The sequence below is a fragment of the Glycine soja genome, chromosome 20, assembly GCF_004193775.1.
Source record: "Glycine soja cultivar W05 chromosome 20, ASM419377v2, whole genome shotgun sequence".
Classification (NCBI taxonomy): domain Eukaryota; kingdom Viridiplantae; phylum Streptophyta; class Magnoliopsida; order Fabales; family Fabaceae; genus Glycine; species Glycine soja.
The window spans coordinates 1037520-1059413 of NC_041021.1; the positions used below are offsets into that span (position 1 = coordinate 1037520).

The 21894-nt window shown below is 29.9% G+C and overlaps 2 protein-coding genes across 2 annotated transcripts; one reads left to right on the forward strand and one right to left on the reverse strand.

Moving 5' to 3' along the window:
* Window positions 1-497: 497 nt before the first annotated feature.
* LOC114403518 (anthranilate synthase beta subunit 1, chloroplastic-like) lies at window positions 498-3164 on the forward strand. Its single transcript, XM_028366534.1, has 6 exons — window positions 498-501; window positions 630-807; window positions 955-992; window positions 1147-1257; window positions 1496-1631; window positions 2867-3164. The coding sequence occupies exons 1-5, from the start codon at window positions 498-500 to the stop codon at window positions 1528-1530; spliced, it is 366 nt and encodes a 121-aa protein (XP_028222335.1). The 3' UTR covers window positions 1531-1631; window positions 2867-3164.
* Window positions 3165-9325: 6161 nt separating this feature from the next.
* On the reverse strand, window positions 9326-12660 carry LOC114403491 (probable xyloglucan endotransglucosylase/hydrolase protein 28). Its single transcript, XM_028366516.1, has 4 exons — window positions 12203-12660; window positions 12024-12124; window positions 11307-11515; window positions 9326-10400 (listed from the first exon to the last, which is right to left on the reverse strand). Exons 1-4 carry the CDS (start codon window positions 12411-12413, stop codon window positions 9890-9892), a joined length of 1032 nt encoding a protein of 343 aa, XP_028222317.1. The 5' UTR covers window positions 12414-12660; the 3' UTR covers window positions 9326-9889.
* Between the last annotated feature and the right edge of the window lie 9234 nt (window positions 12661-21894).

A 21894-nucleotide genomic window follows, 5' to 3' on the forward strand; every position in this document is an offset into this window, starting at 1 on the left:
TATAAGACCTAAATCCGTTTGGTAAAAGTCCTGGTAGTCATTGTAAAATGATTCAAATTCGTGAAACTTGTTGAAATCAAGGCAATGATTCAAATTCTTGACATGATTTGTAAATATGCAGCAACCAGAGTTTTGGCTAATTTCAGGATCTTTTGTGTTTGCCATCTAAAAAAATATTGCACTTCAAAGGAACCAAATTTATTGAATGGCTGGCATGAGATTTGGTTTAGATGAGATAATTTTTTGCTTGATTTTGAACCTTTTGCAGTGAAGGGGGAGAGGCTAATGGCAAATTTAACACTGAACTTAATATCTAAAATGAAATATCATAGAGGGATTTCCATACCAAGTTTGTTTACTTCAGGAGCTTATTTGGAAAAGAGTCTTAAATTCCCCTCCCCTCACCTTGCCTCCATTTTCTTCAAATTTAACTTAACTTTTTTCAAATGAGCCATAACAAGTTTGACATTATTACCTCCTCTTTTTTTTTTTAAGAAATGGGCAATTAGGAACAAATGAGAGCTTTGTATAGAATCTGTTGTTGTACATGTACATCTTTACAAGTGATTTTTCTAACATTGTATCATTTTTATTTGAAGTATATGGGGGAGTTAGGGTTTCACTTTGAGGTCTACTATTAAATTTTATAGTGCAGCAAAGGCATCCGAAAGGTCCCCTTAAAAATCGGTTCATAAGGGGGTGGACTACCCAGCTATATAAGCACTTATCAAGTTTGTTAAACATCCGATGTGGAACTATTCTCAACATCTACGGCAATGATGAGTTGACAGTGGAGGAGTTGAAAAGGTAAAATTGTTTTTTCTGGTTATGCATTATCATATAACAGTTCTTACTGATGAAGCGGTTTGTGGGATAATGCATGTTCCTTTGAAGTTCCTGATGTGAAAGGCTAACTATGTTTATTTATTTATTTATTTTGTGTCTTTTGAACAGTAAAAATTCCAGTGGAGTGCTGATATCACCTGGGCCAGGTAAGGCTTGGCTTCTTTAGAAATTTCATTTTTTTTTTAATTTCCGAGTTAATAAAAACTTAATACATGATCAATATTTAGATAATAGATAAAGAAAAAGAAATAATAGAATAAACACAAGGCTGCTAATTTACATTTTTTTTCATCCTTGCAGGAGAACCTCAAGATTCTGGCATATCTTTGCAAACAGTTTTGGAGCTTGGACCAACTGTGCCATTGTTTGGTGTGTGCATGGGTTTGCAGTGCATTGGAGAGGCTTTTGGAGGTGAGAATATTAGGTTCCTTGTAATCCCCTTAGCCGCAGATCTATTAGGTGCATAGAAATGAGTGTAAATTTTTCTTGATATATTTGTATGTTGTTCATCATAAACCTGGCTTTCATTTTAAATGACAAGCTTCCCCTACATTCTGATCTTTACCATTCTGATCTTCCCCTACATTCAAGTTACAACTTTTTCTGAGCACTAACATAATTTTCTCTATTCAATTCACATCATTTTCAGTCCTTTCTTGGCTGGTAGATATCATAGCCTTGTAATTGAGAAAGATAACTTTCCTAATGATGAACTTGAGGTTACAGCCTGGACAGAAGATGGTCTTATAATGGCTGCTCGTCATAAGAAATATAAGCATCCACAGGTAACATCTTAATTTTCCTTCAGAACTGATTGTCTTATTCAGCATTGAAATCGATGTTCTATCATATGATAATTTTCCACTGTTTTGTATCAATCTAAAGTAACTTGGTGTAAATGATTGAGTGTTCTAATAATACATGAAAGTAACATAAAAGGAATAGCCTGTTATGCAGAATAAATAAAGTGGGAGTATTGAAACTTGATGATTAATATATGGGATTGAAGTATTCATATTGTAGTTTAATTGGTTTAATAGTAACTTTTAATTCCTGGTGTTCATTTAGGAGGAGATAAATCCACAACTTGGTATTTTCTAATACAATCTAGAAAGGAATCTATATTCTTTACACAAATAAAGGAAAATAGTGGATTCAGTTTCATTCTTGATATGGAGTGTAGTTGACATCATCCACAGGCTGCATAGTATTCCTTATGTTTGACATGTACTTCAATACTGTTACCATGTTCGAGAGTCTTGTATTAACATGAAGTAAATCAAAATAAATCTCAGTTTTTTCTTGCAAATTCAGAAAATTTAGAAAGGTGAGTGCATAAGCCATGAATTGATGAGTTCTCTGTCTAAAACCTGCAGTATTTCTGTCGGCTAGCCTCAAATGTCAAATCACCTAATTCCCAGTATAGCTTCTGTTACATGCCCTTAAATTTTCCAGACTAGAACATATTTTGTACACTATTTACTCGTGTTTAACAAGTCATCAACATAATTTCTATATTGGCTGTTGAAGAACTAGCTTATGTTTGATTCAACTCATTATGGAAAAACAATCACTTTCAAACCAGCTCTGTGAGAGAGCTGAAAAATTCAATTATTTCCTAGCATTTAAAGCCAAAACAAACATGGGCTTAATTTCCTGTTTTGTCAAATAGAATCACATAGTAACACTAATTTATTTTACCATCAGTAAATGTCTTTCTTTTCCTGGATTGATGCAACCTCCATATCTTGTCAGTTGTCACCAATCCTTTTTAGTGTTTATACTTTTATAGGGCAAAATCTTAATAGTTTATGCTGTGTTTATAAAGTAGGAAGCTTAGCTACTTGTGGGGGTGGTTTCCAATCAAATTTAAACCTTTACCTTATACATTCCTAGTTAGCAGTAAAGGATTCTGTTGATTTGAAGTTCATGCCTTATTATTATTATTATTATTGCCTTTGAACTTGCACTTTGTCTCCATTCTCTTCCCATATTGAAATTTATTTATTTTTCACTACAGGGAGTTCAGTTTCATCCAGAGAGCATTATAACCCCAGAAGGCAAGACAATTTGTCCGTAATTTTGTGAAGCTTATTGAGAGAAGGGAGGCTGGTGGTTCTTGAAACAATGTTTGATGTGTATAGTTAAAATTGTGGCTTGACACAACAAACTAAAATAAAGGAAAGGTATAATGACACCTTTGTCAGCAACAGTTTAGATAAATCATAGAAAATCTTGGTGGGGAAGAACCTTGGCCTGATATTGATCCATTATTTGATTTCCCTAAGATCTATAAAAGTTTGATTTTAGTTTCTCCCTGGATTCTCCATATCTTGCTTCTCTGCAAATCTTCAGGTAGCTAACTCCCCCCCCCCCCCCCCCCCCTTTCCTTTTGTATGCAAGTACCAAGTAGTATATAATGTGAATAGAAAAACACATGTGCACACACACACACAGTAGAGTTGAAGGGGTTAAATTGGGATCGAAAAATACTAACAACACACTTTATTTAGTATCAGGTAAAATTCATATAGATCACCTATCTAATGAGTCCCATTTATAATTTATTTATGACTTAGAGATAAAATTTATCTTTTACCAATAACAATTACTATGTATGTGAGAAAGAGTAAAAAACAAAGGAAAAAATATTTGAGGCCTTCTGCGTGCATGCAGGATCAACCACATGATCTCACGTATAACAACATGAAGTGTTATTACTGAGCCGCAACTTTTGATAACACATATGCTTAATATATATATATATATATATATATATATATATATATATATATATATATATATATATATATATATATATATATATATAAAGTAAGGATTTGGATCGCCTTATCCTTGGGTCAGCCTTGAAAAAAAAAATTGAGTTTCTCACGTAAAATTAAAATTAACTCATGTACTTAATTTTTAGAGAAGATTTTGTTTTTCATTTAATTTTTTCAAAAGTTAAGTACTTAATTTTTTTCCATAAAATTAAAATTAACTTAGTGTTTACGGTTGAATGTATTAAACAAAAATTTAGAAAGAAAATATTTCTAATGTTAGGGAGAGGCCCGACAAGACAAATGGGGAAGTTTCATTGGGCACTACGGTCAAACAAAATTGAATTTGACTATAAAGGTGATATGGTCTTTCAATGAACATAGGATTATTTTGAAAATCATCACAATTGTGAATAATGTCCAAGTAATGAAGTTGAAAAAAAAAGCTTATACTTGACGTTGGAAATAAATTTGCAAAAGAAAAAAAAAATCAGTACAGTCGTATGTTAGATTTTGAAAAAGAAAAAGAAAAGAAAGAACAACGATTTTAACCGTGTACTTTTGGCTGTGATCTTAAGAACGTGAATAAGTGTTGGTCTAGAACAAAAAGAGTGTCAGTAGGTTGTTTAATAGTTCATCTGAAGTTGGAAAATTGCTTACTTCACGAATATTTTCCTTTGGGGGACTCATGAAAAGGTCAAACCTTGCAAATTTAGGGGTGGTGGTGGTTAGAGACCTTTGCGTCCCTACTAGATATGAAAGCTAAAAGAATATATATGCACTGATATGGCTGTATAGTTTTTTGGGATAAATGTGAGTCATGTGACTTCTATGCAGATAATTGACCAACTTTACCTCCAGCTCTAACCTGGTTGGTACCAAGAAAAAGGTTATGTCTGAAACATACTCAACACTTCAACCAAAGGCAGTTTGTAAAATAGATTCACTTAAACTTTAGTAATTTGACTTTAAACCTTAGGTAAATTCAATTCCTTCTGTGCATGTCAATAATTAATATTTGTGTAAATCAAAATTTTGAGTATGCAATTATATTAAATATTTAAAAGAAGAATTTTATTGTGCATAAGGATATAATTGCATCCTATAAAAGATACATGTATTCTTTAAAAAAAATCTATTCCATATGCATGATTGGATAAATTTAATAAATCTTGTTACTGAAATTTTAAATCACATTTTTTTTGTAATTGATCTGCTAGGGTCAATAGAGTTTGGGCAATCCAGAATGATCAAACTCAAAGGTAAAATAAAATAAAGTAAAAAAAAAAAAACTCAGAAAGTGCAGAAAGCAACAAGATGTAGTTTGCTTATATTTTAGGCAAAGGTTTTTGGTCTTCAAAAGGAAGCAAACTGACCCGGCAAATCTGAGCGTACTTAATTTCAGGTGTGGGACTGTGGGGTTATATATCATTTATTTGAGATGATAAAATTATAAGACAAACGAAAAAAATAAAAAAGAGATAAAGACGTAATATTAAAAATTAAAAGCCAACAATATTTATCTTTATCTTACTATCCCAAAGATTTTTTTTATAAAAAAAATGGAATAATAATTACTACGTTTCATTTATGACGTAGCTCTGTCCATTGGACCTCGGTTCGGTAACACATTTCTTGCACTTTTAATCTCATACTTCTTTTTAAGGAATTTAATCTTTAACATTTCATGCTAAAGATTGCTCCCCATCCCCCACACCCAAAAAAAAATCTCCGTAAAATAAATAAAACAAATTTTTATCTTTATATTTATCTTTTATAGGTGACTTTGCATGATATGAGCTAATCACTCGTTAGTAAAACAAATGTTTCTATTCAACTTAGTTATATTATAATTTTTTATAACAATAGCGGCAATGAAATCTGAATGAGGATTTCATGCAATTTACCCATATTCTCTTCTACTAAGCTGACACTGACCTAGTGGGTTCCTAGGGATAAAGAATCAATTCTGGGTTTTAAGGATAATCAGACAAGAAAATGCACATTTGCAGTTTAAGCTAATCAGATGCTAAACTGAATTTATTTATTATTAATCCGTCACTGCAACAATTGTCTTTAATTCCAATTTTCTCATTCTTTTTTAACGTTTAACGAGATAAATGTTCCTTTAGTGTTAATTTAACCCTTAGAGATGCAGTGCCAAATAGTAAGTCTCATAAAAAAATGTTTTCTCAATTTTCCCCTCCAAATGAGCAACACCAACATAAACATATTTTTGCCGACACAACTGCAGAAAAAGTATAAAATAATACATATTTATGAACTACAGTAATTGTTTAAGTTGTGTCAGTTATGTTTTCATACTCAATATGCATCAATGTGAAGCCAGAAACATTAATATTTAACTTTAAATCCAGCAGTTATTACAATATTAAAAGAAAAAAGAATCAGTTACGGTTTGGTGTCGTTTTCTGCAGGAATAAAGATTTTACTTGAGTTTCATTGAGCAATGTAAAAAAATAAAAATAATGAAATAAGTACAAGGTTTACATGCAAGTGGAGACTTGTGCTAATTGGTAAATAAAAACAAGTACTCCTAATTAAACTAAAGTTATACTCATTTTTGTTAATGGTGTTTGTGTTTAAGAATTTAATATTTTATGCATTATTGATGTAATAAGAATTATATTATCAGTCAATAAAATTTTATAGTAAATATGATTTTAAAGTTAGTTGTTATAAGAATCAACGAATTTACTATAGAGGATAACTATTATTGTAAAAAAAATATTATTAGTGCATGTATTATAAACCTTTTATATATAAACCCGTTATGCTTGTCGAAATTGTTATAGAGATATGTAGGGTGTATTTGGAAAATAGTTCAGCGCTGAATGTACATAACACAAGTTTTTTTTCTTTTTTCAGTTCAATAACGTTGTTGCTTTCCTTATTGGTTAAAATATAAAAAATAGCCCTTTATCTTGTTTTTTTTTAAAAATTAATCCTTAACCTTTAACAGTTTTAAAATGATTTCCTTACTTATTCACTTCATGATAAATTAGCATAAATAGAATGAAAATCGCATGAAAGATATGTTTCATGAATAATAAAAATTTTAGGTTTTCGATCGCTTTTTATGAATTTTTCACTTTATTTACATCTTTTTTTAGTCCGAACATTAGTTGACTTTCATAATAATTTTTATGTAGATGATAAATTTCACATTTTGAATCAATAAAAATATTATTTAAAATTGTATTAAAATTGATTAATGGTTCCAAAGTATTAACTTATCATGAATTAAATAAGAGAACCTGTTCAGAACTTTTAAATGTTAGAGGATCTATTTAAAACTAAAAAATAAGTTAAATGATGATTTGTATATTTTAGCCTTTCTTATTAGAATGGTGATTTCTTCGTGTTCTTCCTTCATCCCTCAAATTCTCATTTTCAATTAGCAACTAACGTTATAACTTCTCCAACAGAAAGTTGAAATTTGAAATTTTTCAAAAATTGAATCGTAAATGATAAATTACCATTGATTGGGCAAACCAATGGGGGAAGACAGGTGAGATGGCCATTGATTCAGCATGCATGTTCATTCTATGGCCTAAATTTCTGGGTTTTTTTTTTATTTAAAAAAAATAGCAACCTCTCTCTTCCATCATCTCATCTTTCGTGTTGGCCAATGGACAAGTTGAGGCTTGAAATTTTACTTTTGTAGGTATGATAATGACCTTTGATGAGTATTTCTCATCTAGGTACTTAATACCAAACGTTGCATCAATGTGGAGACTGATTCGGTGGTTCCCCTTAATAAGGGGTACAATTATTTTAAAAGGCTTTAATAAATTTTTTTCTATAAAATTGTATTTTTCATTTTGGTTATCTAAAACATTTTGTTGTCGGTTTGTATATCTGCTATTATTTGTTAGTAATTACTTATTGACATCAAGATTTCCTAAGTGATGATGTAACTAAGATAGGTTAAAAAAACAAAGCTAATGTTGTTTAAATAATATGCACTAAAATAATAAAAAATAATATTTGAATATAAAAGAGACCTATATTAGAACTTTAAAATTTTATAGGGATTTAAAAATGAAGTATATGAACTAAGTGTCAAGTCAGACTAGAATCCAACAATTTTTTTTAATTGGAACACAAAAAAAAAAAGAGAACCAAAACGAAAGAAAAACATATTTTATAAAAACTAAAATGTATTTAAACATATTTTTAAACGTGGCTATAGTTCATATTCACTCCAATATACGAGGGAGTATTTGATTTTGCTGTAATCAATCTAAATTAAAATAATAGTAGAGCTAACATTGCTTTATCAAGAGCTACTTTTCTTATTTGTTTTTAAAAGTTTCGGATATTTTTCAAACTAGTGCTATTGCTTTTCCAAAATGCTTTTTAAAAGTAGAGCGGATTGCGGAACATTGATTAGTTATTTGTACTAATTAACATTATCATTTACACTAAAACTAATGATATGAAATGTTTTGTCACTTTCATGGCAATGAAATGATAGTTATGAGATAATTCACAAAAATAATCAGATCAAATGAGATTTGTGAAATACTTGGCTCGGAAAACTGTTCATGTTTTACAACATAAAGTGATGGATTAAAGATGCAAAGTATTTATACATTTTTATATAAATTAAATTTCTACACTATTATTATGTATTTTGTGATAGAGACATAGTTGACCATTTTCTCACAATATTTTTTTTTTCTTAATCCTTTTGTTTATAAAAAAATAAATTCTGATTAAATCTAGAGTTGAATTTAAAAATCAATAAAATTTGACTAATAATTATTTTTATCAATGATCAAACTCAGATTTTAGTCTAGCTTATGCATGTTGAATCTTTTTTCCTTGACAAAATTTTGGGTCATCTTAATTAGTATTTTCTTTAGAAATCATATATATTTTATTGAGATAATACATGGTATCACTGACTCTAAAATTATTTTAGGATACAAAATTCTTTCTAAATATTTAATACAATTGTATGCTAAAAATTCTAATTCCAGGACAATGATTAAATTAGAATAATCTCATTTGAATTAATCCACATATTTAGTGGTTCTAAATTAGTGATTTTTGGTGAGTAGTAAAATGCAATTATACACTTTTCTACCAAACTCAAACTCAATCCTTTATGGTCATTGTCCCCTTATGGCCATCGTAGTAAGATAATTACCACAAGAACCAGGATTATCAGTACTAAAATGCCATTATTATTATTATTATTTGAAAAACGAAGGACACAAGTTGTCCTCCTTGTTTGCTTTTCTTAGATGGAGAGACAGTGCAAACAATAGGATAAGAGGCCAATAATCACTCCGAATGTTGTACTTAGAGATCCCAACTGCCCATTTGAAATTCCCAACTATAGGCCAGAAGACAAAAGCATGGGAAAGAAAAAGTGGAGAGAGAAATTTTGGTCACACTATTTAATGAAAGCACCAGTAAACTAACCAGCCTGCAGTATTTGTCACATTCAAGACTTGACTTTGGATTCCAATTACCTTGACAAAATGGCCACATTTTGTGTCCTCAAGCTGACAAATCTGACCATGTAATTTTCCAGACAGTCCAAACACACCTCAGTACCAGTCATGGACTAAATATAAAAGTCATTTTGGTTGGTTTCATACTGGATGTGGCATACCAACACTAAAATAATTCATACCTAACACTCATTAAATCACTCCTCCTCATAATAAAATAAATACTAGTTTATTGAAACCCTGGGGTGTGTCTCCACATACATAAATCATCAATGAAGAGGTTCAATTTGTAAAGTAGCATAGGACATCAATGAGGAAATACCCAGGAACCTAGAGGAATGAAGGACTATACAAAAACCCACCAGCAAGAACCATATCATAAACTAACATATTAAGGACTTCTATGTCCAAACCCCTCTCTCTCTCTCTACACCAAAATGAAAGGATAAAGGAAAAAAAAGATATCAAGTTAATGATATTTTTAGTCCCTGAAAAAACGAGTCATATTGGGTTTTAGTCCTTTACTTTTAAAACCATAAGTTTTCATCCCTATATTTTTTAAATACACAAACTTTAGTCTTAAAGCTAATAGTGAAGGGGACCAAAACTTATGGTTTTAAAAGTTAGGGACTAACAAAAAAAAATGACTCATTTTTCACGGACTAAAAAACATCATTGATCAAAAGACATATTGTTTGTAACCCAGGTAAATCAAACTGATTCATTATATGAAAATATTTCCTTTATGACAAATTCTGCATATGGAACCATACATTAAAATGAAGAAGCAGTAATCTCTTCTTGGCTTCCTCTACTACTATGGTGGTGTCGTTTACCACGGTGGCGCCGGCCATTGCCGAACGTTATGGGATCAAATTTTCTAAGCCTTTCAGCTTCTTGGTGGCTGATGACACACTCCGGTGGAGGGACTTTGTATCTAACAGTGTCATAGCAGTAAGAATATGTCATGTGCCTCAACCTGAAGTTTCTCATTTTGGTTATTTGTACTTGGGTGACACCAGAGGGAACTTCTTCAGAACCTAGGGCACTGTCACACTTGGCCACATGCTCAATGGGATCAACTGCACAACCATGCAGGACCAGGTCAGAGAACTCAGCAACATAGGGTGCATACTTGTAATTTACTCTATATTTGCCTCCATTGGTTGCCCAATCAGAAGCATCCCATATGGTGGCATACAATGTCATTGGCTTTGAAGGGAAATCTCCTCCCATAGATTCTGTTCTCTTAACTTCCCTAATAGGAACATCATCCACATAAAATCTGCACAAGAAAAAAAAATAAACACAATTTTATTTTATTTTTATTTGTAGGAATCAAAGACATGTACCGAGAGACTTACAATAATTCACGCATCCTGCTCAACCAACTTATCTAGACCCCCTCGATAAATAAACACTTAATTAACAAAACAAGTAAACCACAAATAATTATCAAATTGTGCAAATAGTCTATGTACTGTCCAAACACAAATGGTCAAGTACGGTAAACTTGACTTTTACAATAACTATCTTAAAGTCTATAAATGATGATTTCTGATTGATTAACAATACAAAATCTTTCATACGGGATAGAAATTAAAGTCTATTAAATTTAACATTACAAAGTACTAAGTGACAAGGTGGGACATAAAAGGAAATTCAGCATAATCTCTTCCTATCTCCTATATGCAAGGGACGCATGAGACCCACTAGGTATGGTAGCTATAGTAACTAAGGAATGAATATTGATTGCTAATTCATGAAATTAGGTAGACAAAAATAGTTCTCCAACAACTAACAATTCATCTTGTGGGTCACACACCCCACCAAAATTTCATCATGTGGGTTCCTCTCCATAAGGATATACACAACTTAGAAAAATTAGGCCATTTCATATCTGGTTTTTATTCACTATCAGCAAGTAATCAATGCATTACAGGCAAAAACTGGTTTTGATTTAAAAACTGTGGATGTAGTAAACGGTAAAAGAAAACCAGAGAATCTTTTGAACAAAAAGCCCCCACAATTCTAGTAACAAAAAGCCATCAAACCACTCCATCAAAGCAAGGGATTGTTAGAGTATAAAAGGCAATAATAGAACAGTTGAAGAAACTAGTTTTACCATAACAAGGAAAATGTAATAACCAAATATGGCATGTGGGATTCAAATAGATTGCATCATACATACATGATCTTAGAATCTGTCCAAAGAATACTGTACTGATGGAAATCCTCAGCAGGATCAAACCATAAGCCATATCTTTCCTCTCTACCAATGCTGGTGCTTCCATTGCCATAAACATTGGTCTGAATCCTCCAGTCTTTGCCTCTAATGTTCCCCAAAAACTCAAAGTCTATCTCATCATGGTTGTTCTGGAACATGTCACCATTTGACATCTGCAGCAGAAAAATGTTAGGAATAAATTAAAATGACTCGTGCCCCTTATCTTCTGGGGAAAGGAGTTAAAAAAAAAAGGAAAATCGAGACAAACAAACTAACTGGCGTTTTCATTTCAATAATACAAACAAACATTGGAGTTTCCCTTAAAAACAGGAAAAAAAATTAATCTTTTTTTGTCCCCATTAGTAACCTCATGAAGAAAACGAAACTGAAAGCAATATGCTTTCCTTTTTTGTTCTCATAACGCATTATTTACAAGCAAGCTTCAAAACATCTTCTAGAAATTCCTCAATTAATACCTTAGTTAATTGGAAAAAAAATGAAAAAAAAGAAGAAAATTGATATGAATGATCATTTTTCATGAAGGAGTGAAGAAAAAGGAAAACATGTACAGTTTCTAACAAATTATGATGGATGATTAAAATTCTGTAAAAAGGGTATGAAATTATAATAAGAAAGGTATGATTTTTATTTGATCATCAAGCATTAGAAGCCACTACTCACATAAAATGCGACCACAACTCCAGCAGTGTAATCGGCAGGCAACTTGATCGAGGCACTGAAATACCCGTGAAGGTAAAGGTCATGAGACACAAATCCAGAACCTGTAATCACAACTCAAAATAAAATATAAAATAAAATAAAAATAAAGGCATCATATAAGAAGAAGAAAAAATGAAAACCTGTTCTTTCATCAAGTGAAAGGTGAACTGATTTGCCATCTCTATGGATGGCCAAATTATGGTCACCAAACAAGGGTGTGTAGCCATCCTCAAAGGCTATGATGGGCAAGTTTCTTCTGGGTGACACAGAAGAAGAAGAAGCAACAAAAAAAAGGAGAGAAGAAGAACAACAACAGAAGAGGAACCACCCCATGTGACCCCTTCCTCCCATGTTAATTAGTTTCCTTAAAGAAAGTGATTAATGTGTCAAAGGATTTCTTGTTCTGGCTACTTGTCTGCTGTTTTTGTGAGTGTTGTGTTGTGTTGGTAATATTATTATATTATTATAGGGGAGAAGAGAGAAGAGAAGAGTGATGAAGAAGAATAGCAGGGGATGAGAGAGAGAGGTTGGAATATAACGTTTTATTGGCGAGACTTGGGAGTTGGGAATGTGCTGTGCTGTGCTGTGCTGTGTTGAGAGTTAGAGATGTTGGAATATTATTATATGCGGGCAATTTTATTTTATTTTTCTTTTCTTTCCCTTTCATTTTTAGTTTCCATCCCCACACAATTCTATTGTGGTCATATTAAGCTTATTGTTTTACTGGAGGTACTAGAGTGAAGTCTAGGAATGTTAGTATTCTGTGCTTTTAAAAGGATTGCTTAAAAAAATAAATGTGAAAAATAAAAAAAGAATTATTATTACTAACATCGGAGCTACGAGAGTTAAGTTTAACAGAAGGAATTAATCTTTTAATAATGTGACAACTAATGTTTGAATTTTTGTTTGTATCTTTTCTTTTTATATTCAGAAAAATTAATTCCTTACATGAAGAGTGTCACAAGCATCTGTCAACAAATCCAGATTGACCGAAAATAACTAACTTATCAAAGGAAGAAGATGAATTCCTAGCAAGAAGAATTCGAAAATTCCATTGCATAGAAGACAAACGCCTAATAAATATGGTTGACCCCAAAATACAAAACTTGAAGCCTGATTTTAAGTCATGGACCCCTTTCATAATAGGGTTTAGCCTCAATATTAAAAATGTATTTCCCCCTTTGCACACACAACTTATTGTGATGTCGTATGAATAAGCTCCCAAATGTGTTTGCCAAGAAGGGTTACCAACACCCCAAGCCACCAATACTCTTTGGTTGAGTTATTTTTCCCAACTCACCCAAACAAATAAAACCACGAACCAACTTATCAATAGTCAAAATACTATCACATAAATTCTGCATATTATAAGTTGCCATTCAATTGGCCAAAGTAATACGTCCCACTCTACTCAAGACTTTACTTTTCTAACCAGCAAGTCTACACATTAATTTTATCCGATGTATGCGCAAAATCAGCATTGATAACACGACCTCTCAATAAAGGAAAACTAAGGTACTTATCTAAATTGCTTTTAAAAAAAATGTTTAAGAAGAAAATACATGTGAAAAGCCAAAAATAAAATATTAATTTTATTGGATGTCTTTTTAAAGTGAAGTTATCAAATTTCATTATATGTATGTATATAATAAATTTAAACACTAGACTAGAATCTAATATACAAGTATAATGTAAACAACTTTTACATTTTTATGTCATAGTAAGAACGTTGATTTTTCCAATAGTAGTTTTGAAAATTATATTAATGATGATTTTTAATTTGTTAGATTATGTAATTTTTTTATATTAACAATATATAAAAATTAAATTATTATATTAATTAAGATAAAATGGTTAAATCTTATTAGATTTCTGTATAAAGATGTTCTACATGTATACGGTATATAAATCAAACTCTAAATAGTAACACCTTTTGAATTTAAAAAAATAAAAAATTAATTTTTATGCAAAAAATTATATTTGAACAGGAAAACTACGTTAATATTTTCTTAAACATTTTTTAAGGAATATTTTCTTAAACATAAAATCAACTTTTAATACATTGTATTTTATTGTTTATATATGGATTGATTTTCTTCTTTACTCAAGTTTCTTTATGAAGGTTGATTAACTATTTTGAAACCCTCATTTTCATTGATTTGCAATAAATAGTAATGATGATGAAAATGAGAAATGCACATGATTTATCATTTGATATTTCTATTGCCCTTTTTTCTACTCTTGATTTCTTTTTTCTTTGTTGCTTTTTTTTTTTTTTCAATATACCTTTCTTTGTTATTGGGGTACAAGTATAAGTGTTGAAACTGAAATTATATCAGTTGTTTTCACAAATTTAGTATGTGTTAATAATTTAACAATACTTATGGGTAGTTGATAAAAAAACTTTTAATATGTGCCTAGGTTTACATGTCTCTAAGTCCTCTTCATCGCAGAAGTAACGTTTATCTCTCCAAAATTTATAGCTCTTGTTCACTTATTTTTAAAGTTTCATTAATGATTTTTTTCCATAAAATATGTATATAATTTTCAGTTACATTTCCATTTGAAGCTGTCTGCACTCTGCAGTAGATTTAATTTAATAGATATCCTGACATGGATATTTTTTTTTTTAAGAAAAGAAGGAAGTAAAATTATTACAATACAAAAACAACTTCATATTTGCCTTAAAAAAAATCATCTTTAATTGGGATTTGTTTATTATTAACACATTACTTGGAGTAGAAATGAGTTATGTGAAGTTAGACTTTGCTAACTTGATTCATAATCTTAAACTAAAGTTTGATTTATATATTAATAGTACTTTTTATTATAATATATTTGAACTGATTTATGTAAAAGTTTGATTTGACATAAAAGGTTTTCAAATTTTTCATAATAAAGTCTACACACAAGTAAACAGACCATTGACACCACACTAATAAGCTTATAAACAAATATAAGTCGAAAAACCTATTAGTGTAAGTTACAAAAAAGCTAATAAATTTATCAATATAAAACTAGAGTTATAAATTAATAATAATAATAATAATTTATTGTTATTAAATAGATAAACATACGGGACCAAACGAGTTATTTAGGTAATTTAAGGCTTGACCTTTTTATTTAAACAAAATTTGAAGAAAGTCTTAACGTAACCTTTTTAATAAACAAACCTAACATATATAAACAAACCTTTAAGCATATTCATTTACTTTTTCTTTTATAAATATATGTATTATATAGTATTATATATACAAAATAGAGAATAATATACGAGTATAGGCTAGTAGTATTTTTTCAACAATTTAATAAAATGAATCTACAATTTCATTTTTTTGTTCAGCCTCCAATTTCATATACCATTATGCTCTGTACTAAATACTAATTCTGGCATGCATGTTAAGAGACATTCTATTCATAAAATGCAGTAATGTACACTATCTCCAGGCTTCCAATTTGCGCGTGGATACTACTTACCCCCCCTTGTTATATTGTATCAGAAGTAGAAATGTTCTCTTTTTTTTTTTAAAGGAAGTATAAATGTTCTTAAATGTTATACAAACGGAAACATATATTAATTGATTGACTTTGACCCAACCATTTATCATACTTGCTCTCTAGTTTAAATTTTTTTTAACCATAACTGAAAAATCAGTACGTGCCAACTTTTCTTTAATATTTTGATTGATTAAATGATATTTTTATATATCAATGTGAAGAATGTACCATATAGGTGGTGTTTAGTCCATTTTCTTAAATATGAGATTCTCAAGAATAAGCTTTTAGACAAAATTTATAAAATATATTTAATTAAGATATAAAATATTATAGATCATTATACAAAAGAGATCAATTAGCAAATGACAATGTAAAAAATCTGGTAGGATAATACCACAGAGAAGCTAGAGAAAATGATGGTGAATGATAGCTCTTGTAATTAAAAGGAAAATGAGCAATGCATACATTCTATTTTAGGGTGTAAAGATGGAAGGAAGGAAAAGATAAAAGGAAAAAAAGAAAAGAAAATATCAACTGTAATCAATGATGTGTAATGTAAAAAAATTGAGAAGAAAATAAATAAAAAGCAAATGGAAAACTATAAATATATGCTAATAATGGGATTAGGAAACACCCGTGTTCTCTTGCCAATATATGTTAATTAACAATAATTAGTGAAATATTTATTGGCATCCTATGCCTACTGTAACAGTTTAAAACAATCAATTAAAAGCTTATTAAAATTTGAAGGGTAGAGAGAGACAAAGTGTCAAAAGCTTTAATAACAAAAGCAAGTATGAACAAATAAAGGCAATGAGTTCAGTGGAGGAAACGAAAACAGTACTATATAACAAAAGTAGAATGATTGTGGAAAATAATCATATTCAAAAAACTTTTGGGCAGAAAGGATAACCCCTTTAATCAATTACTTATTATATATATCAATTGAGGGGTTTGATTCTGTAGATTAAACAAGAGGAATTATTTATCTGGTTTTAATTCTTACTAATTAATAAAAAATATCAAATAAATATAAATAACAGATTTGCCCTTTATTGCGAATGGGGCAGCTACTTGCATTCTTCGTCAGGCAAGCGCAACCAGTACCTGACGACCTAGTTCCCGTTATTGTTTATTCAAGCGTTAATACCCTCCCATTATGTGCACAAATTAACCCATTTGCCCCTCAAATTAACTTTCCATATTGATTAAATCAAATACATATAATTTGACTAAAGTAACAGATAATCAATACACCCTACAAGCTGAGGGCAAATGCAAATGTGCTATGCTATACGAAAAAGAGAAAAATTTTACACAGTAATTTAATTATAATTTTATATGATAAATTTATTAACTTTTAAAATAATTATCTTAAAATAATTTAAACGATAATTTATGATTAAAGGACAGTATAAAACTAACACATAATACATAGACATTAATCTCAAAGAAAAATGCTACACTGCATGAAACAAAATAAATGACACACGAAATCATATATCTAAAATCTGATTGGTTATTTGATTATCATTTAAACCACTCATATATTGTGTTTAGGGCTTAGATTTGTCAAATTTCTTATTCGTACTTTTCGTGTCTATTTTGGTTCGTAATATATAACATCTCTTGTGTTATAAATGTTGCATCAAGTAAAAAAAAACATGATTACTTGTAAAATTATAATAAATTGGTCGTATATATGATATGATATATCTGTGATTAGATTCCATGGTGCCAAACCAAATTCAATAAGGCCAAAAGAAATACCAAACAATCTCTCTATATATACAATGTGAATTATATTGTAGGCAAGGTGGGGTTCCATATATGATATATCCATGTTCAAGAGACTTTTCCTCGCACCCTCTTTAATTTGCCGTTTAGTTTTTTCATGCATATGCTATTGTAGGGCCTCTTCACATCATTTATTCCCGACATGTCAAAAACACATAAGATAGCTCCAACTAATTAATAATCCGGGCCAGTCGTCTTCTTTCTTTCTGAGCCATGCATGCACTTATATAGCTTGTATTATTGAACTATTCTTTGCTTATATCCCAAGTCAAATGATTAATTTTGTGGAACTTAACATGTAAAATGGTACACTATATCTAAAGGAGGTTCTCCTGTCGAAGATACGGACAAATGGATGAGGTTTGTTCAAAATAAGGTATATGCACTTTTTGAAAGTGAAGGTTCCTATGGGGTTAGAAAATGGCATTGCTTTTCCTTCGTTGGGAAATTTAATTATATTTAAATATGGGTTTGTAACATGCATAAGTATGTGATTGGGTCCATCCAAATCATGTTCTTATCAACTTTGGCAAATTGCCACTATATTAGTGATCTCCACACGTTATGGTGGGTGGTGGGTGGTGGGGGGTGGGGGTACTCCGAAAACTAAGGCCATGGGGAAATATTATAATATACATGGTACAAAATACCTTGATATTGGTAAAATCAGAGTATGCTAGCTATAGGAAATTACTTACATTTTACAATTAATAACCTTATCTATTATCTTACACGGAATCAAATTACCTGTGTTTACATTTTTATTCTTCTTTAATATTCTTTCAATTAAAAAAAATATACTTTTCAGTGAAAAAAATAAACAATCAAAAACAAAATATTATTTTTTATGACATATTTTTAAATAGAGGAGTAAAGAAAAAAAATATATAAAAGGATTTTATCTCGATCACACGGCTTAAAATCCTTTTTAAGTCATTGATTTTCTCTTCCGTGCGAGGCATTGAAATTGTTCATGCGATTAACTTTAAGGAATTAAATATAGGATAATGAATATTACAAAAAATATGAATTAATGATTAATGATCTATTCACATAAAATGATAGGAAATAGCAACCTATGCTTTGAGATGTCTGGAAAATTCAAGTATTAATTTATATCTTAGATCTTATTCAAAATTATAAATATGCTATAATTGAAAATTAAATTAATAACGACTTAAATGAAACTTAATTATAACCATTCCAAGTTCAATATATTATTAAATATGAATCTATGAAGATAACTTTTGGACAAATTTATTTGATGCACAGTGAGACACTAGTTGTGAATCCTTCTTTTATGGTGAAGACTAATTGAGCCTTAATTTGTTGAGTGGTAGGGGGTTAATTCATTCTTCTTATGAGAAATTATGGGAGGGTGGATCTGGACCATCATGGTCCTAATCGATCTCCATATATCTAATAATTTATTATTTTTAAATAATTATCTCATTGTTAACTAATTTTTAATTTGGATATCTAAACGATTGTATATTTAAATTTACAATTCTTATTTTTTTTAATAATTAAGAATTCTTATATTTTTTTGTTCTTATTTCATATATCATACTATAGATTTTAAAATATGTCCCTACACTTGAGTTGAGAGCATTAATTGGTCAACAAATCAAAGCTTTCCTTATTTTAACCAATTGTTTTCGATTTGAGATTGAACACACGAAAGTGAATATATGATTCTATCGCTGTAAAGCTCATCCCCAGCGTGATACATCATCCAGAGGTGGAGCTTTCCATATCTTGACAACTCCCATGCATTCTCCTCCACAAGCTCAAAGCCACACATGAAAGTTGTGTTGTGGAGCTAGCTATGAGTAGTGCACATTTAAATTTTGAAAAATTAAAGGATTTGTTTTTCTATAAGAATTTCTTTAGAATTGCAAAAAGAACTGATGCTTTACAATAAATTAATTAATCATGCATTTATAGTACAATTTTATTGAGTTTTAGTTTCTGCTCTATTGAGTTAAATAAACATGATAGTAATCTATCCAACTATTTTGTTTATTAAATTCTATGAGACACTGCTTAGTAAGAAAAAAAATGTAAAATGGTGAATTTAATTTTATCCTAGCAATGAATATATATATGGAAATCTATTGAAGCCATGCTTTTTATCTATGATATTTCAAAGTGGTAATTTGAAAGAGATCGAAACACTGACAATGCTGAAAAGGCCAAATGAAAAGTGAGGCTCATGTATATGTCTTAACTCTTAATTATTGCACGTCTTAATTTCATATATAAGGAGATAATCATTCATTTATTTTTACCGCAGCTTTAATTAATAATTTTCCTTGAATGTAATGGATTTGATTTGAGTACCTCTTATATTCAGTTGATATAATTAATCGTATAATGTATGCAGCAAAAAAAAAGTATAAATAAATGTTTGTTTATAAAAAAAATTGCAATCCAATTACCCGCATTAACTAAATTAGAGGAAAAATGGATTTGAGTGTTTCTGAGGTATGTTGCAAATCTTTTTCTTATATGCTCAACTTTCCCTGGCTCTTTTGGAGAAGATGTACACAATTATATGACAAAGACATTGATAGTGCAAAATAAATAAACTGAATATGTGGCCTCTAGGGTCTTCTTCCATTCTGTCAATTTTTGGTAGTAAAATAAATTACTTTTGCAGCTAAGTGGCCTCGAGGCTCTTCCATTTCTTTCAAATTATGTTAGCCACCTTTTGTTTCGCATTGGGCAATTTGCACGCGGTTATCAGATAATCTATCATTCATATCTTATCCTACCAGGTGGTTTTGATGGGGTGTACGTGAGAGAAACAAAATTTGATGATATATATAATTTAGATAGTTCAAATTAAATTTAATTAAAATATCTTCATTATTTATAAATCATTATATGAGCATTGTGTGTGTAAATTAAATGATTTGAATCTATAAACTATTCGAGATTAATTCATTGGACATTGGTTCAACTTCGTTTGATTAGTTAAATAATCAATTTTAAATATATAGGTAGGTTTGCTGATTCAAATTAATTAAGACTAAACTTATGAACAACTCAAAAATAAATGTATTACTTAAATTACAACTTCTTCTTTTTTTGCTGCATTACAACTCTATTTATTACATATACTTTAAAATATATCTGAACAATCGAAAAAAAAAACTGATATTAATTATTTTTAATTTTTCAATTACTTGTTAAATTTACTTTTTATGCAATTTTAATCCTGTTTATTCAAAAGTTAGTTGGATACTATATAATTTTCATATCTTTAAATTGAATGATTCAAAATCATGTTCTAAAATTAAAAACAACTATTATTTAAGAAGGATTTTTTTAACTCACTTAAAAAGCATAAAGGATAAAATTAAATATTCTAAAAGATAAGGACCAAACTGAATATAATAAAAACCATAAAAAAAAAACTAAAACTGTATTTTAAAAGGTTTTAGTCCCATTTAATTTCTTTGATTTTATTTATCTCTAACTGTTTATATGTTAGCATGTGTTAGGACCTAGTAGGTTTCATGTAATACAACTCTCCTGATGTATGAGGAATGCAAGTTGATAGACCGATCCTGACCTTTTATGGGTCTATGAAAAAAATAATAAGGGACCTTAATATACAAATATTTTAAAAAGATTCAGTGAACTATCGTATTGTGTCAATTGCCGAAACATTAACTCTAACGAATAACCCATGGCTAACTACAGTGCGATGTTAGTTTTTTTTTTTTTTTTTATGTAATTTTCTCAAGGTTCTTATCCTTAACAATAGGTTTTTAAGGGTGAATTCCCCAGTGTTTGGGTGCACATTAATCAGTATCAAACTTGTATCTTTATAATACTAAAATTAATAGGTGTTTATTCTAGATAAATAAGCCTTGATTACCATGTGTCCATAGAAGATCTTGTTAGAACTCAACATAACAGCAACTTTGCCGATGTTGATGAACAAAATGAAGCTGCCAATAATAATTACGCGATGGTCCAATTTTGATGCAATTTGGTTATTCGCAACAGCTTCAAGATCTGTAGCATTTTAAAGATTGTTCACATTAGTACAGTCATTTTAAAAAGGTAAAAAATTTAATGAGGAAAAATATTGCAGAGTAATTAAATACTATCATATAGTAGAAGTTTATGTACCCAGCTAGATCCACAAATAAACAGATTAACTTAGAGGCAGGTTTCTATGAAATTTGGAAAATTCTGATGATATTCTCAAGGCTGTTAGTCAATTATAGAAACCTTTTGTTGGTATTCTCATTCAAAGAAAAGTTCTAGTTGTTATCATCTATTCACATATGGTTCTATGTAAATATATATGCCATAACCTTAGTTGTACGTGATCCTAATTTTGGTTCTTTGCTCTTCTTTGTATATAAGTTGGGGTGCCCTTTGTGCCCCCATATAATATATATTATGTATATGCTGATTTAAAAAATTAAATAATTCTGATGATATGTGTAGCATATGACAACTAAAATTTAAATCATTAGAGTAGAAAAGTAGATATTATTGAATCCAATGTCTCTAT